This window comes from Contarinia nasturtii, unplaced genomic scaffold (assembly GCF_009176525.2).
Source record: "Contarinia nasturtii isolate CC-2019 unplaced genomic scaffold, AAFC_CNas_1.1 Cnas_scaffold_129, whole genome shotgun sequence".
In the NCBI taxonomy this organism is placed as follows: Eukaryota; Metazoa; Arthropoda; class Insecta; order Diptera; family Cecidomyiidae; genus Contarinia; species Contarinia nasturtii.
This window is the reverse complement of record NW_022197486.1, coordinates 4,690,152-4,709,222: the sequence shown is the minus strand read 5'-3', so window position 1 is coordinate 4,709,222 and position 19,071 is coordinate 4,690,152. Positions and strand designations below refer to the sequence as shown.

The following is a 19,071-nucleotide window of genomic DNA, read 5'->3' as shown; positions in this document are numbered from 1 at the left end:
TAAGAAAAAGAGTGTAAACGAAAAACTTGCCATCATTTTTCCCATACACTAGAGAAACATATATGAAATCAGTGTGACATTTGCTCATTTGTTTTCCGTAAGTCACAAGGCCGAGAAAGATACAGAAAGAGATAGAGAGAGAAAGAGAGTAAAATTCTCGAAAAAAAGATAAAGTAAAACTTTTATAAGTTTATCCGTTGTATTCAGATTAGGCGCGCGGCAAGACGTTCATTCTTTTTCCATCTTTCATGCTTTCGCTTATGCTCTTGTTCGCCTTGTTGTCCGATATTTAATTCGACAGTTATAGATTATTATTTGAACTGAAACTCACCGGGAGGCAGCCAAAAGAAATATGTAACTCATTTGTTCGCTTTTCATTTTTTGTTCATTGTTTGTGCATTGTAAATTTTGTGCGTCTGTGTCGTCCATTTGTTCGAACGTTTGCCTTCTGTTTTGGGCCAACAACAACAACAATAAAAAAAATGGATCGCAACAGACAATGCAACCACAAAATTGATTTTGGTCGATTTATATCGGAACAGAAGAATTTGGTGTTAAGTTCATTTGAGGTCTATTTAAAATGCGATTGAATATTATGAAACGAATTTCAGAACATACAATGTAATAAAGTAATTTTTTTCTACTTCTTCTCATTCTTTTTTTAAAATACAAAATGCGAAGGCGACGGTGGCTACGAGGCGCATCAACTTTAATCGGCTGAAGTGAAAAATTGCGGTTAGATCGTTTGTTATTGTGTAAAAACAACATGCAGCTTTATTTGTCGAAGAGAATGAACATGTTTCGTTTGAGTTTTTTTTTTGGAATGCCATGTAATTACTTAAAAAATTACTTTTTTGGGCTGGATAATGGAAAACATATGTCAGATTGTGAATGTGATGGGTTGTGCAAATATCTGCCTCAAAACTCAGCAGAACGTAGTCAATGGAGAAATAAGACGAACTAGTTCTTAAAAGCGACACATTTTTTGTGTGTGTATGAATCACATTTAAATGACGATTAGATCATTTTGTTTGAACGCAAAACGTTGCAATTGAACGAAAAACATATACGATAAGCACAAATGTCGAACAAGAAAGACAAATTCAATACAATATATCGCGCGGACATAGCAAACTTTGTACTTCAGAATCAACAAACTAATCGTTGGTTATAATCAGAAGCGAAAAGTTAGTAGCGTACGAGCACATTGCACTGTGAACGACTTGTTTTTGTTTTCTCGTCGTTCTTTTTTTCGGAATTAGCATATCCGTTCGAAAATTGTTTACAAATAGGCAATGTTACTTGAATACGCTTATTTTCTGTTCGGTTTATTTCTTTCTTTAGTTTCTACATTCGACTCGCTCTCGTTCTATATATATCTCTCTCTGTTTCGCTCTTACGGCACGTACGTCGCCTATGTCCAGTAGCGTGGGCAATATAAAACTCAGCATGTATGAAGCGATAATGAACATCAACTAGACATAACGATAAGAGGAAAAATGCCATTTCGTTACGGAGATTGCAAAGCAATTATATTACATGTTGTGCTCACGTACATATGAAATCGGATCACTTCATTTGCTGAATATCGTATCGTAGAATTTGGGCTTTTAAGTGGATAATGGATTTTTTTTGCATTTTTCTTGTATCTTTTATGACCTTTCTTGTTAAAAAAAAGACCAACTGACTATCAATCACTTAATGTCTATATATATGCGCACACTAAAACATATTTCGGGTAATAACGACATTCCGATAGCAAGGAAGTTGATAAAAACATTCATCCTGAGTAGCATTGAAAAAAAACAACAACATATTGTGAAATACGTATTACGAAACAAAAATAACATCTTACCGAGTGACTTATGCGGAACACATTTATTTTTGAAAAAAATCATTTTCAAGTAGCGATATGAGATAGTGCAAGCAAATGGCGTAGTTAACAAACCTGTCACAAGATACAGTTGCATATCTCGAGGATATTGATTATTATTTTTTTTTATCGCAGCTACTATGCAATCACATCCCCTTGGCAATTTCTTTGTCAATGTCGTTTGTTTTAAATGGGTCATAAATCATTGCACGCGCTTTCAAATGTAATGCATTTTTTTGTGTGTGTGCTGTAAGTGTTATTGATTTCAAAAAACGACTATTTTCCAAACTAATTCTTGTCTATTTTGAAGCGAAGACATTTTAGCTATTCCAAACATAAATTTGCATCAGAATGAAGTCGCATTCCCATTTGAGTTCATTGAATCTTTATGTTCAAATTGAATGGAGAAACATCAACTCAGTCAATCTTTCAAAATGCTAGTCTTTAACATTAATCACAAAAGCCATACGTCATTATCCGTTGATTTTTCGATCGTAACAAATCATGACGCTTGTCTTCCAGTCTATCGATTTGCTTGTTTATTATTCAAACGCATTCAAAATAATTATTTATGAATCACTTCATAACATATTCACATCGGTCGACAATTCAATTCTGAATCATTGATCCGATCTGTGTCTGTCTGTCTCGCTCTCCGGTCGTATATGTAGTGTGACAAGATGCCGAGAAAATATTTATACAAAAAAAAAAAACAATTCTAAAATTAAAGCAGTTTGTTGGCGGCATTCGATTGCCAGCGAGAAGTGGCTGAATAGAAGTGAATGAATAAAAAAAGTCCGCGTGATAAGCAAATAAACTGAACGGACGCTGCAACATTCAAACGGGTTTTTATTTCAAGTTAGATTAATAAAGTAAACACCAATAAAAAGGAGAAGAAAAAAACAAAGCATAAAAAAACGATTGGCCTAGTATAAATGGTTGTAGAGTAAATGTGGTTCTTGGCTATGAGTCACACGCTCATTATAGCGGACGGCAGTTTGCGTGAGTGACGCCACCACTGCCGAGATTTATGTATGGTTGGAAAGCACTTAATTTATAGATTCGACATTGGACAATTCATCCAAACTATATGTACTTTATTTAATAATGTCATCTATTCTAAAACATTAGATGCGTTACATAACTGTGAAAAATAAAGTTGTTGCAATATCAATTAAAAAAATTAACTCTGTGACTAGTGTGTAACTACGTATAGTCAGTCATACATACAATTAAAATATTGATTTAATTCAATTTTCACCAGAAGGCGAATTAAAATTGAAAGCAACATAAAGACTTTATTTTATTTTTAAGCAACAGTGGTTTCTCTATTTACGAGCTAAAGTTGATCAAAAACATCAAAAATGAGTAGACCTTTTGGCTAAGCTGAAAATTCAAATAAAAATTGAAAAATGATACCGAACTGAAGTAAAAATCTTACAATTTTTAAAGTTTCAAAATTTAATTCCTCAAATGGTCCGATTGTGAAAGAGACCTCATTCTGAAGTCGGAGAAGCATGTGTACCACATCCTTTTGATCTTCTTTTGGTAAAAGATACCATTTAAAGTCGTATAATGCTCTGAGTAAATGATCATTCTATGCCATTTAAAAAGCAGAATAAAATGATATATTTTGATATATAATTTGTATCCAAAAACAATGCATTCGTTTGTCACATACTCTATTCGAAATATTCTGCCCCATAAAACATATGACAGCCATTTGAATGTAAGAAACGACCGCCAATCCATATCCAGCCGAATAGTCCATCTAATGAAATAATCAACATGTATTTTGCGCATAAAAAGTTCTATCAAAATCAGAGCATATACTAAGCATAGATATATATCCTGGATATTTTGTCAGTATCCGATATTCATTGGAGCCAGACTTTGAAATAGAGTAAAAACAATAGAAGTTATTGTTATAGTGATTGTAGTAATGTAAATGGTTTTATACTTAGACCTATAACAATCACTTCTATTGTTTTCACTCCATTATAATGTCTGGCTGCGATAAATATCGGATACTCACAAAATATCTCGGATATATATCTATGCTCAGTATATGCTCTGATCAAAATTAACATTTCACATACCATTTTTTGACAATAAATCGATAAGGCAATTGAAAAACTAAATGACGGTGGGGCCAAAAGATGTCTCCAATACTGAATATTTGCAAAAGATTTGATGTATCTAATTTTGTATAATAATAATCGTTTGAAAACTTTCCATACAATTTGCTGAGGATAAAATTGAGATGATCTTACTCATCACTGTATGCAATTTTCATGTAGACATTCTTTAGTTTTTCACGTGATTCATGAATGGTTACCGATTCATTTTCGAGACAATCTGATAGTTCTTCGAATTCCAATTGACACAAATTCGATGAAACGGTAATGGCGTCATCGATCAAAGTGAGTATACCTTCCATGACACAGAGTGCAAGGCCGCCCATTATGGTGACCATCAATTGCCAAATTACATTTATCATAAATTCCGTGTATAAATCTTCGTGAAAGTATGGCAATTTCAGTGAATAAAGCGTAACCAAAGTTCCATCGTCAAAATATCGATAAAATGGTCCAATAGTTGCTCCAACAAATGCAATAATCATTACCGTCGTTCTTATGGCGTACGCTTTAATAGAATAGCAAATGCTTTCTTCACAGATTCGGTTGTAGTTTGTTGGCTGCCGATTGTCACGGTAAATATTTTTTCTGGGAACATTAAGCAATCTATATGATTCGTACATGGTATCCCCAAAATTGATCACATAAAATGCATATGTCTTCAAAAGAAAAAAAAAATCACTTAATTTAACTTTGAACATTTCGTTTTTGAAATAGTATTAAATCACATTACTGAATTCATAATTCCAAAAATGCAAAAACATCAGACACTTCACAAAAGAGCCACGACTTATGTAATAGAACAAGTTATAAATTAGCAAACTGTAGTGCATGATTCCGGTAAAAGACGGAAAATATCCAATAATTCCGATTTTTTGATCGCTAAGCATCCGGAGTTGTATAAAATTTGATATCGCCCTAGAGAAATTGTAAACGCTGCACCATTTTTGTAGAGGTGTTTTGTGTTTCCATGAAGTTTGTATGTTTTTAAATGAAAGAGAAATCATAACAATTTTTATTTGTTAAATTTTGGTGTACGCGGAGGATAACTGAAATCAACTGAATGATTAGAAACTTAAAAAAACACACACCGTTTTGTTTTTCTTTGCATACGAAATTTATAAGGAAACCTGCCATGGGGGAAACCACGGATTCTAATATGTGCCAATTTTTTCTAATATTTCTAGTAAAACGCCATATAACATCTACATTTTACATCTTTCTAATATGTTCCAGTTTTTCTAGTATCGAGTTCGTGAGTAACCCCAAGAAACCTGCTCTAATTGCCTGCAATTTTCGTTCGATTGTCATTAATATTGTGCAACAATAAGTTGCGTTATTTATATAGAAAGAAATGTTTATGTTGAAAAGTATGGTACCCAAATGTTTTATTGTCATTTAGTTCACATATTTAAAAAAAAAAAATCAATTGCATTTATTTCAAACGTTGAAATCATCAAATATTATTCTTTCAAAACATACGGAAAAATTATCTTCCAATTATTTTCGAAACAAAATTGATATCAATACAAGCGCATGGAACAAGACAAGAACCAAACAAGAACAAGAACGAAAAAAATATGCAATTTTTAATACGCTTAAGAGGTGCCATTAAAAATCTAAATGACATGGAGAATCCGAATTTTCGAATGATTGGAACAGAGCATGGCAGCAGTGAAAGCATTATCGACCAACTATTTTCGTAACGAAATTGATATCAGAACTGTTGTGTTCATACAATGATTTTTAGATAGGATAGATGCGTAAGATCTCCGCAAGATCCAGATCCAAGCGTGCGTACGCTGCCGCATGATGCATACATTTATAATACGCACGCAAATTCGTTATTCTTATTTCCCCTTCTTTGATTCGCATGCCATAGCATTACGGAGTAAGGAATGTATGAATCATGCGGCTACGTACGCACGCTTGGATCCGGATCTTGCGGAGATCTTACGGATCTATTCTATCCAAAAATCATTTTATGGTTGTGTTTCAAATGTTGGTTTCGTCACTCATTCTTCACCTCGTTTTTTATTCGATTTGATGAGATTCTCTCGGTCAAATGAACAGCATTGCTGTTGGGTACCCAACTAAATCAAGTATTAAGCGATTTTCGGTTGACATCCATTCATAAACATTTTCTAGCTAATTTTGTTGTCAGTTATATTTGTGCGCAGCATGCAAAACCACGGCCAAAACTTTATATAAGTCTTAGAAATTGGCTGATTAATCGTATTTATGATCTTCGAAATGCCGATGATGAATACGTGTTGGTTTCTTTTTTTTATTTTTTCGTTTGAAATATGTTGTGTGTGGCACAATGGAATGGCATGTAAACCGCAATGTGGCCGGAAAAAGAAGGCATAAGGAATACATATACACATACTCGATAATAAAAAAAATCAGATAATAAAATTTCAACGACGACATTCATCTTTTGACAACCGAATAATTCACGACCGCGCGAGAATATCGCTTAATTTTTTTCTCTTGAACGAAAAGTTTTGCAACCGGTTTTTTTGTGGGTGCACTTTAATAAACTTCATGTTATCCCTCTTGAAAAGCCAAAATACGAGCGGCAGTGGTGACGAAGCAAGAACTAAACAAGAACAAGAACGAACAAAAATATGCAATTTTAAATGCGCTTAAGAGGTGCCATAAAAAAACCGAAAGTGATGAAATTTTCATTGAGAGAAAATGGATTTTCTGAGTGTGTATATTTTTTTATGTAGTTTCAGTTTTTTTTTATTCTTCTGAAGAAAAAAAATTTCGGCATTGTAATTTCTATAAAAATGAGAATGGACCACATGATTCGATAATCCGAAATGACTTTGGCTCATATGGTTTAACCGCAACGCGTATACCATATAAAAAGCATCTTCATTGCAGATTTTAATTAGTTTTTTTTTTTCGTTCTCTATACACGTCATTGCTGATGATGTTTCACTCTATTCAGCGAAATAAAGTAAGGCTTTGCAAGTTAATGTTGTGGAAAGATATAAAATGTGCCGCATCTTCACAAATATGCTGATAAAATAGTTTCGTCAGGCTTCTTGAAAGGTATTCGCATTTTTACGAGCGATTAATGCTCAAGTGGATCTAATGTTTTTAACGATTTATGTCCCATGCACAAACCAAAAAAAAACAACAACAACAAGCAAAAATGCCCATAAACACAATTGGTTTCTACGAACAATAAAATTGTTGTGCGATGTGATCACACGCGTATTATACGTGTATGTGCGCGCGCGCGGGCGGGAGCAACAAATGGTTTTCAAGCATTTTCATCCGCAGCGACTTTACCGGTGAGCTCATCGTTTTTGACATAAAAATCAACTCCACCAAATGAACATTGAACGACCATCCCTAAAATGTTAGTTAATCAGATTTCAAAGCGATTCGCATCAATCAAAAGCATGGCTAGCAAATGTACACTTGCATTAAAGTACTTGACATAACTCAATTCACTTGACGTTGAGCTGTGTACTTTGTCCGACGTCGATATCGCTCCATATTCATCGTTGCCATATTCAATATTTGGCATGGCCGCATATTCATTTACTGACGTTCGAACAATGCATTTTTTTCGGTGCTCCATCTCCGATATTAAAATGTAATAAATATTAAACGAAGTCGAAATGGATATGCAGGTAGAAACATGTGGCGGAAGAGACGAAATGAATGAAGAAATTAACAATGAAACAAAAGAATAAGACATAAGGTAAATGGCAAAAAGAATGAAATGATAGCTAACGATAAGAGAACTAACGACAAGAACTGAACAAATTCAGAAATATATCCACACAATGGCATGGTTTTCGAACGTAGCGGCTTAAGAACCGGCTCATACTATACGATGATCATCATTGAAGTGAAAGGGCATACGGTGCGGTGCGCAAATGAAGTAAAACAAACCATTTGAAATGCGATACAAACATATTGAAGAACATTTACGGAAGGTTTTTTTTTACTAATTTTCGTTCAACATATTTCAAAGGTCAATATTTCATATTGAATGTCATATGGCTTTTGCAAAAACCGTACAAAACAGAAATCACATGAATTTTAATCACAATTCACCATTCAAATGGTTTTTCCTGTGTAAAATAATAATTTCTCGAAATTTGTAAAAATGATGATCAAATGACTATTAGTTTTTATTTATTCAGAGGTAAGAGAGTCTCTGGTTAACATCGAGAATTGATTGTTTTTTTGCTTCGAGTATTGCACGAGGCAAGCTTATGAACTTAAGACCACGGGCTCGCAGAGATAGAACAAACGACACCAAAAAAAATCTCTGTTTTTTTCTCTCCTCGTCGCTGTGTGCAATTCTTAGTGGGAAATAAATTAAGCGAAAAGTCAATACAACAAGCATAAAAGATCACCACGCGCGCGCACACACACACACATCCTTTTCGTATTCATTTTTCGCCAGTCTTCTCTTCATATTATCATGCATGGTTTGGTTGTTGTGTGTTGGATTGTTGTTTTCTGATTCATTTCATTTTACACCGTGTATTTACTTTTATCTGTCTATTCGGACTTTTTTGAAGAAAAAAAAAACAGTCGAACGGTAAATTTCGCACAGTGCAAATAAATTAAGCGAAAGCCCAAGAAGCGGAGGAGGTGCGCACACACACACACATTGAAAACGAGAGAAAGAAATGCAGTAAAAGAATTGATGCGCGGGTGTGGGACAGACAGAGATATATCTAAAAGCGACGCAACAAGTAAATAAAATATGCAACAACAATTGCAAAGTGTGTATACCTCTTTCTAGACTTTGGGATATTGCACGCCGTTTTTATTGTGAATGTATAAAACATTGATCATCTTTTGAGCGATGTATTGAAGAGAACCATAGGTGGGCCCGCTACAATCCTACATACATCCTTTACTCTTTTTTTATATGATTATTTTTGTTTCGTCGTCGTCGTCGTCGTTGTTTTTTTGCTTTTCGACATCATTTTCATCGTTTGCTTTAAAGTTCTCTTCATATCTCTATCGCTAAAGTGTTACGGCATTTATTTCCATTTATGTATGCATTAAAGAGCGTATTTCTCTTCTGTCTATATCACGCACACAATAAACGCGCGCTTCGATATCTGTCTGTGCCTTTCTGCCATGGATTTTGTTCAATTCAACTTATTACAAGATACACAATTCACATGATGCTTGATTACGTTGCGCGCGAACACCACAACAACAAAAAACGAACTTAACAATTTCATATTTGCTTTCAAAACGATTCAACATCCACGCCAATGAAACAAGAAACAACATACTACAGAGGCAATAAGAAAGAAAAACAACCAAAATGCGAATCGAAACAAGAAATAAAACAACAGAACTCTATATACATGAATAACAAAGAATGCAAATGATTTGAGTGTTGGCTTACAGCCGAACCCAAATGAATCGAACCGAAAGCGGCTGCAAACCAGCAATTGGTTTGAGGAAACGATCAATTTATGAAAATCGATTGGAAAACGATGAATAAATGACAAATATCGGTACCCCTAGATAAAGAAGTTTGTCCACATCTCTTTTTTTTGCCGCTTAAAACTTTCAAAGAGTGCTATTGGAGTTTGACTTAGAACTGCATCGGGTCACCATGGGATCTATTGAGTTATTTGCTGGAACTTTTTACTCGCATTGGCACCGAAGTCTAATTGACTATTTACGGGTCAATTTTATGAATGGCGTGGCTGAAAACGTAAAATTCACATTATGCCATTTGCCGGCTTTTCTGCACTTGCCACAATGTTATGCTGTTTTGTTCCGCTCATCAGTAAATTTAGTTATTCATTTGAACTTTTGGTTGGCTCTTCCATTCCATTTTCAAATTTTACAATACGCAAATTGCATACAGGTAATTTTTTTCTTGTTCTCGCTAGAAAGTCGCGCAAAAGACAAAAACGAACGATGGGATATGATTCATTTGAATTTTTCTTGTCTGATTTTGAATGATTTTTTTTTTACATCAATAAAATAAATATTGCCAATGGAATTTATGAAGTTTTAAATGGTTTTCATATTGAGAATGATTCGAGAATAAATTATCTCCTCTTTTCAAAGTAACAAAAATGAATCAGCATGACATCGAATGTCAAAATCCATCCAACAACACCCAGTTCACTATCGTGTGCGCGCGCTCGCGCCTCGCTCTCTCACTTTTGAACGTACAGAAAGATTGTATGTAATAAAATAATAAATGAAGTGACTTTGCACACACACAGTTTATTAAGTGTGTATGAATATGAGCCCCGCGCAGTGTGTGTGAATGTGACTCGAAAAAGTGTGGAATTCGCACCATCGAATTCGATTTATCTATTCACTATAAAATGTGTCGGTTCGATTGTATTTTTTTGTTCTTCTTTTGTCGCGTATATTATTTGACTGGTTAATCTCATGAGATGTGATCCGCTTTATTAAAAAAAAAACAAGACAGAACCGAGAATTTCATTTCGAAAGGCAAAGTACAAAATATAAAATGTATTTCATTGTTCGGTTTATTGTGTTTAATTGAGAACGAAGAGAGAGACACAAAGAGTGAGAAATAGAGAAAGAATATTGAAGCTCCGATTTCAATTGATTATTATTATGCGTCATGTAAATGGTGAATGCGAATATTGCAACATGTTCCACATTTTGCCGGCACAACCCATTCGTTATAATAATAATCGTATTAAATAGTATGGCGAGTGTGCGTGGCTGTATATTCATGTCTGTGTGTGTGCTATTCAAATAACATATTGATATGGGCACTTTGGCAGTAGACAAATAAATGATGTGTGTGCGCATTTGATCTGGTTCACAAGAAATCTATAAACCGGAATCAATTTCCAATCAAATTAAATTTAATCGAATGGACTAGTTTCGTTGGAAATTGGTGCCACGTATCGTCCTATTTGAATGTCATTTAAACGAAGAAAAATGAAATAATTTAAAACAACAACGTTCCAGACACACACAACAAAAAAGAATAAAAAAAAGAAGTCCATCCGACGATCTTTCCAAGAATAGCTAATTGAAACTACGGTGACTGATTACCTTTTTTTTCCAATGCGGTAAATTTTGTCCGTAAATCAACACCAATTGCACAATTACCAATTCCAATTTCACGAGTCAAACGGTTAAGTCGAAAGAAATACATACGATGTATTTTTTTTTTGTTTGAAAGAAGAAAAAAAGGCGCACAACCATTTTAATGCATTGAAATTGTTTAGCAAAAGCATTTACATTTTTAAGATTAATGAATTTGTTCAGTCTATAAATTTAAACGGATAGAGATAGAATGGGCTTGTGCATACAGACAATAAACATAAAAATAAAGACAAAAAAAAACACACACTGAACCCAGAACGATCGCACTTAGACCAACGCATTAATTTTCTGTTGTTGTTATGTTCGGTGTTGTGTCGTTGCCTGTCTATTTTTCTCGATATCCCTCTCTATCTCACTCACATGGTTTCTCATTCAATGTTCGTTGGGTTTTTGTTCGTTCGGTTCATTGTTTTCATTTTGTTGTTATCATTGCATTCGTACCGTCTTCGATCTACGTTAAAAATCTATTCGAAAGGTTTTTTTACGGTTATGTATACTCACATATTTACAACGAATATGCGCTCGAATTCGAGATGTGCTTAAACGCCAACGCAAATAAAACTATGATTGCTTCGGCCGCATATTTAATGATATTTTTCGTATTTTGATTTTGTTTTTGTTCATTTTAAGTACCATTTTATTCTCTCGCATATAAAGAGAGTATGTGTATTGTTGATTAACTTTAAATAGCTAAACGTATACAACTGACATACACTCACTCTCTTTCTCTCTCTCACACTCACGTACTATACATAATCATACATACGGTACATGGTCGTTTTCGTTTTGAAACAATTCTCCATATCTGTGGTCGTTTCGTAAAACGTTTATCGTCATTCATGATGTGATCTATGTGCAATCCGCAACGCATTTACAAAATCGAAACAGGCATGAAGGATAGTCGCTCTTCACTCCATCTCTACCAAATATTGTTTTTTCTTCATCTCTGGTCTCGTTGTTTTTGTAATGCCATTGCAACGTTCATTGATTTATTTTTGATTCGACCATTTTAATGCCCGATTTCACCATATATCTCACATTGTCTGATCTAATTGACTTAGAACACACATATGATTCTTGTTTTTTTTTTTTTTTATTGTCTTTAAGTGTGGAAATTCAGAATATTTTTGGTGTTCAATTTTAACTGTCGCAAAGCACCAAATGTTTTCCATTCGAAATGGTCCCTCGAAAATAAAAACCAACATGTATCCTCATCTCCGTTGAGACATATCCAACTAAAACATGAAAGCGTCAAAACGACATTCGAATCGAAAAAAAAAATACGCAAGACAAGAGAAGTTTGGAAATCAAGTAAAGAAGAAGTGAATTCGAAATCAAATTCATCGACAAAATCCAAAATCAATAGCCATATATCTTCGAATGAAGGCATATTCAGTCATATAGAAATGCAATAAAATAAATCAATCGAAAGTCGCAGATTGTGTATGGTCCAAAAGGTTTCATTCGAATTTTATTTTACGTTTTTGGTTTTTTAGCTGCTTTGGCTTTCTTTCTTTGTTCTTTATAGTTCCTTTTTGTTGTTGTTGTTGTTGCGGATCGTTGTGCGAGAGCAATGTTATTGCGCCAAAATCGGAATTTGAAATGAGATGATAAAACACAAGAGCACACGTTCAAAATGCTTTTTGAGGCACTTAAAATGGCAAATATTCGACTAATTTATATTTCCAAGAATGATGGAATAGCAAAAAAAGGCACACCAAAATTTTAAGAGCAAAAAACAACAACAAAAACCAAAACAACGGCATTAATATATAAATATAAAAAAAGAGAGAACTACACAGAGAGACCCATAACGAATCACACAAAACCGATATCTAACGAATGGACACGGGAACGCATTAAAATGTAAAACTGTCATTTAGTGATAAATCGGCGTTTGATAGATTCCGCCCATTTCAACGATCAATGGCCACACACACCAGAGATGAGCAAAAAAACACAAATGCGCATTTTGCATTGAATTTGAGTTTTGCAACGATCTTTCGTAGCCGCAACACTTTCCCATGCCTGAACGAACACCAACCAGAAAAAAAAGAACAGTATTTCAAAAAATAAAACCCTTTTGTTTATTATTGTCTGTTTTCGTGCAAATTATAAAAATGGCATCTGATTGCCACAGAAGTTGTGGCATTTTAGTTTATTTACGGATGTGTTTTTTTCGTTCACCACTTATTTCGAGTCAATTTCAAGGCATCTGAGCTTCAAAAAAAAAACCAGTAAAAGTTGAAAATTAACTAAAACCACAAACAATAAATCGATACAAAAATATTGCCTCGGTTAAAATGAAATCGAAATTGTTCGACTCTCAGACATTTCAAAGTGTGGAAAATAGCAAAAAAAATTATTCTTGCTCGCAGCAGTATCGTGAACAATTAGGCATGGTACATATGAAACGAATGCGAAATAATTTATACACATACCATCCGAAGTGAATCAACTGGATTTATATATTGCATTTGATATGAGAAGTGTGAGAGGTGTTAGTTTGCTTTAGGTAGCAATGGTGTTTGTGTGTGCTCAATATAGCCCACATATTGCAATTGAAACATATTGCATGGAAATAAAGCGATCAGCCAGCCACTGCCATTGCACTCCGTCGTGATTGCATGTTAAATTATGTAATTTACATGTATTTTCATTTCTTGCAATGAATTTGTAAACGATTTCGATTTGCGGTGGGAATGAAGGGAAAAAAATGTGGTGTATACGATATCACTTGATTGCTATTAATCTAATATTACCATCCAAAGACTTAATTTTATCATTTTAATTTTCACACTCTCTTTTCCCACTCTCATCCTCCGGTGGGTTTTTTCTCTCTCATTTCGATTTTTAAATCGAAATTCGGTTCTGGTGCATTTCGTTGGCATCGAAATTCGGTTCTGGCATTTTTTTTATTTTTGGATCCATGTTTCGTTTCGATCGAATTGTTTAAAGACAACGACGATGATTATGATCGATGCAATGAAATTAAAACCCCAATCCATCAGATAATCTGCAGCACCAGCACGATATATTTCTTACTAGCTCGAATCGTACATGTGGATTGATAAAAAGGAATAGAGAGACCTCGAATTGACACAACAAATGATTCATCCCAGAATGAAAAAAAAAGTTAAGTGTGGAAAATGTTTCCAAACGCAACCTGTACGCCGTTGTTCTCAAGGTATGCGCGAGCGCAAAAAAAACTACACACCAACCAACAATAATAATCGATGCATTAAAACTATTTGGCCACATGCTGTCACTTAGTCGTTTTGTTTGTGCATCCTCTATTATCTTGACCGTATAAACGATAGCATACAAAACAAATGAGAACTGACGGAGTCGCAGCACTGTACAAGACGACAGAAAAAGAGATAAAACGAGAGAGAGAGAGAGAATACCGAAAAAGAATTATTTTTCACAGCAGGTCCAATTTTCGTTCGAGCGACGTGAACGCACAAAATATTCAAATTGTGTGCATTATTCATTTCGCTGATTTCAATGGAAAACTCACCAGCACCGCGCGCACACACACACACACACTCACATTCTCTCATTCTCGTTCAATCTCTGCTCAATATCTTTTTATCGCTCTGTCTTCACCCTCAGCAAAGAATGGCCCGAGAAAGAAAAGTGAATTCAGATGAAACAACATGAACAATGGCACAACAATAATGAAAACTGAATCCGAAATCAAGATTGGAACTGTCTTGAAGGAATGGAACAAAAAGAACATGTTACTCTTTTTTGGTCGTTTTTTGTTTTTATTTTGAATAATAATATAATACACTCTTTTTTCGTTGCCAAATTTCATCCAATTGTTAATGTGCGGTGTGGCAAATTGTATGAATCTTATGATTTCAGATATGTCGTAAGATAATTTTCAATCGAACATTGAATCGGCCAAGACCGTGTCGAAACCAGTTTGAATAATAATATACTAAATATTATCTAAATTGACTCCATTTGAATTGATATTTTGCCAAAATCAAATGATTGAAAACAGAAACAATGGCAAGTCTAACGCAAAATATTTTAACATCTCTTTTAAGTTGAGCGTGAACTAACTACGTATCAGTTATCATTACAAAAAATGACAGTGTTAATGAAAGGCCCGACTCGGCTGATGAACAACTATATATGTATTCTGTCACGGCTCGAATAGAGCAGGCGATAACTGTTTTATCTTGACTATTACATTGTTTATAATTTTTGTTGTTTTTTAAGTGTTTAATCATTTTTGTTTCGTTCGATTTTTGCCTGTGCTTCAGTTTTTCAATAATAATTAAATTCCCAAATCAGCATTTAAAATTTCTTTTCGAAACAGATATGAAAAGTCAGAAACAGAGTATTATCATTCGATCCCACTGAGTGTTTTCTGTATTGCTCTCCGCATCCGCAAGATAGCTGAAAGAGAGCGACGAATTTATATGAATAGCATGCTGTGGAGATGCATATGTGTGCTTGAATCTATGTTAATATCCAAAATTAATCGCATTCAGCTATCCTGCGGATGCGGAGAGTGATTTTTATAAATTCAGCACCATACGAATTAAAATCATTCGCAAACACATCATTAAAACGAAATGTCGGACGACGGTGAGATACCAAGTAGAACTGAAGCTGTTGTTAAAAGTAAGTTTAATATTTATGTAAAACTGAATTGAATTTTTTTTTTATTGAAAATTTAATTGATTTTGTTGAATTTCAGATTCAAAAGATACATTTTGTTTAGAGAAATTTAAAAAGAAGTGTTTGCTCTTAACTTTGACTTTGGTTTTGCTTTTGGCAATTATTGGAATTTTATTTCATGAATACAGAACGTCAGAAATATCGATGATTAATACGTTTGAAACATCGACGACTAATGGGTTAGACACATGGACAACTAATACGCCAGAATCATCGACGATTAGAGATCAAATTCATGCGGTAAGATTTATCTCTCGATCAGAATGGATTGCGCAACCACCAGACCGTGAGCTAGCACTGCTTGCTTTGCCCGCAAAACGTGTAATAATCGCATATACAGCCACCGAAAATTGTACGACACAGGTATTTATCACAACCATGATTTATTTCAAAAATGTATTTTATTTGGCGATCTTAACAGGCATCGTGCAGTTATCGTGTTAGAATGATTCAAACATTTCACATCGATTCACGAGGATGGGATGACATTGTTTATAATTTCTTAGTTGGTGGCGATGGTGCCATTTATGTGGGCCGTGGATGGAACGTTCAAGGTGCACATACAAAAGGTTACAATGTGAATAGCATTTGCATTGCATTCATTGGAAACTTTAATAAAATCGAACCACCAAAAGCACAACTTTATGCAGCACAAAAACTTATCGAAGAAGGTGTTAAATTAAAAAAATTAACTTCGGATTATGCTCTTTATGGTCAGCGTCAATTGATACCGTCAGAGAGTCCTGGTCTAGCGTTATACAAAATTATTAAAAAATGGGATCATTGGACTGAAGATGTCGTATAGCTGTTGTGCTGTTGAGAGAATTGATAAGAGACCGTGTTGGAAACATAAAAAGAACATTTTTAATTGTAATTTATGACGATTCAACAAAAAAATATACATATGCAACGATTCATTGCAATGAACATTTTTTTCTTTAGTACTTTTTTTAATAGAACTTTTTCGTTTGGAGTTATCGCAGCACAGCAAAACTATATATTTTCTGTCAACTCTAGTTGTGCCCTGATTTTGTTATATACAAATACACATTTTTAGCTCATCTGTACATAAAAAAATTTCGAGAGACTTCTGGAACTCGAAAAATATTAAATATGAGACTACATATTCTTTCTTTCTTCGATCTTTCTTTCGGCAATACATTTGTCTCCGTCTGAATGAAGATTGAAAACAACATCCAGATAAAGATTTTTTTTTCGAATATAGAAAAGTGATTTACGCTTCCGGAACGCTACAAGATCAAATGTTGTCATCAGTTATCAGGCATCTGACGATAGTCAATGTAATATAATGTAACTCATAACTACTTGTTCTCAAAATTTGAAGTCACTCTGGTTTTGTGCGTCAGTGTGTTGTGTTTAAAATTTACAACGTGTTTGACCAAAAATTCATTCGTCCACGTTATATATAGTAAGTTGTTCTAGTTTTTCGTGTTGTTTATATGAAACATAGTTGTTGAAAATGCCATCTGAATGACATATTTTTTTGCTTCGGTCGCAACAGCAAATTCCATGCAGATTTATGTTTCCATATTTAACCGACTAGTTCTTTTCTGATAAATTTTTTGGATTCCTTAGTTTTAAGTATATTCCTGCATTCACAACACAAAACATAATCGATACTTTGCTTTCTGAATATTTTAACACTAGGCTGCCAGAATTTCAAGTTCACGTGGATTCCTTAACTGAAACACCACGATCTACAATCAATACTTATCTCCCTTCACTTTACATAAACAGGTAAGTAATCATAAAACTCTTTTCACTACATCTCAAACGATTGCAATTTCCATTGTTTGCTATTTGGACAGCCTTATCTCAAGAAAAATATTCAATTACCATTTACAGAATGACAACTAACAATAAGTGCAAAGTGTGCTCAAATTCTTACCTTAAATTTGTTAATGAATTATCGACAGAAGAGAAAATGAGAGCATTTTTGATTAGTCATGGAGCGATTGCCACAGAAATACGACGTGTTACTTGTAATGAACCGGCCAAGTTTTGTGGAGACGAATGGAGATAGAAGAAGCATAGAAGAAGAAATAAAGAAGGCATACTCATTGAATGTAATTTCAAAAAAACCTTTCGGGATAAATCGGCGTTTGAACATGCAAAGAACGGATTAACAAATACTACGAAAATTATTGCGTTAAGGGTCCAAAGATACTGTTTTACGCTGGCAAAATATTATTAATGAAGTTGTTCTTCACTGGGCCAATAATAATTATCATGGTTCTGTCGGGGGCGAGGGAAGAGAACCACTTTTGGAAATTATAAGACGGAAAATTCGATTTTTACCTGGCACAACGATAATGTTCCACCGTTCAAGTGAATTTGATGGCCTAAGACACGAATTTGAGCATCTGACTTTCGATCGCTTCACAAATTTCGTCGGCCGAGATACTCGCACACACACGCAGAATCTCAATCGTATGTGGGGAGAGGTGAACAAATACATACCATCAAATGGCCGAAAAGAAAATAAATTTCCTCATTATTTAGCTACTTTTCTGTTTGCTAGAAGATTTCCAAAGAACAAGGATAGGATTCACGAGTTTTTCATTGTCATGTCTAATAAATACAATCCAAATTTGCGACGTCACAATGTTAAAGTATAGATCGCATTAGATGTATGATTAACAAAAATAAATAAATAAATACAGTTTGAGTGTTTTTAGTTAAGCAAATATTCTTTTAATCCAATTATGTCCATTCATCTATTTGCAGTGTTTTCATCGAAGAATTTTGTTGCGGTGTGGAAAATTGTACGAATTTTTAACCGTGTCAAAACCAGTTTAAATAATATTATACTCAATATTATCAAAAATGAGTCCTTTTTAATTGAATTTTGGGAAAATCAACTTTCATCAAAAATTCCATAAAAAAATAGTGTGACATCTCTTTTCGAACTAAACATGAACAAAATTCGTATCAGTTTTGATTACACAAAATGCCAGTGCAATCAATTATTAGCTCGATGTCGAAGCAAATTAATTTTGAGCCTCCGGTTAATCGTTTAATTCAGACGGGAATTTCGCCTTTTATATGAAATTAATCCAAATTAGGTGTTCTTTTTTTTCAGGTGTTGATTTTGCTGTTTTTATGTGAAATGAAGATTTTCCCATAAAATGTTGTATAATTTTTGATTTGGCACCAATCTTCTTTTCATTTCTCTGATAGAAATTCGGTTGTGCCATTGGCCTGTGCTACGCATATTTTTCTGATGCTTGA

The 19,071-nt window shown here is 34.1% G+C and overlaps 2 protein-coding genes and 1 long non-coding RNA gene across 6 annotated transcripts in view; 2 read left to right on the top strand and 1 right to left on the bottom strand.

Moving 5' to 3' along the window:
* Positions 1–19,071, bottom strand: part of LOC116349264 (teneurin-m) — a 623,527-nt gene that overhangs the window by 164,586 nt on the left and 439,870 nt on the right. The gene's annotated exons all lie outside the window — the stretch shown is intronic.
* On the top strand, positions 15,652–16,742 carry LOC116349351 (peptidoglycan-recognition protein LF-like). Its single transcript, XM_031780750.1, has 3 exons — positions 15,652–15,762; positions 15,839–16,182; positions 16,241–16,742. The coding sequence occupies exons 1-3, from the start codon at positions 15,714–15,716 to the stop codon at positions 16,622–16,624; spliced, it is 777 nt and encodes a 258-aa protein (XP_031636610.1). The 5' UTR covers positions 15,652–15,713; the 3' UTR covers positions 16,625–16,742.
* On the top strand, positions 16,951–18,387 carry LOC116349394. Its single transcript, XR_004201908.1, has 3 exons — positions 16,951–17,248; positions 17,488–17,577; positions 17,686–18,387. It is a non-coding gene; the product is annotated as an uncharacterized LOC116349394 (long non-coding RNA).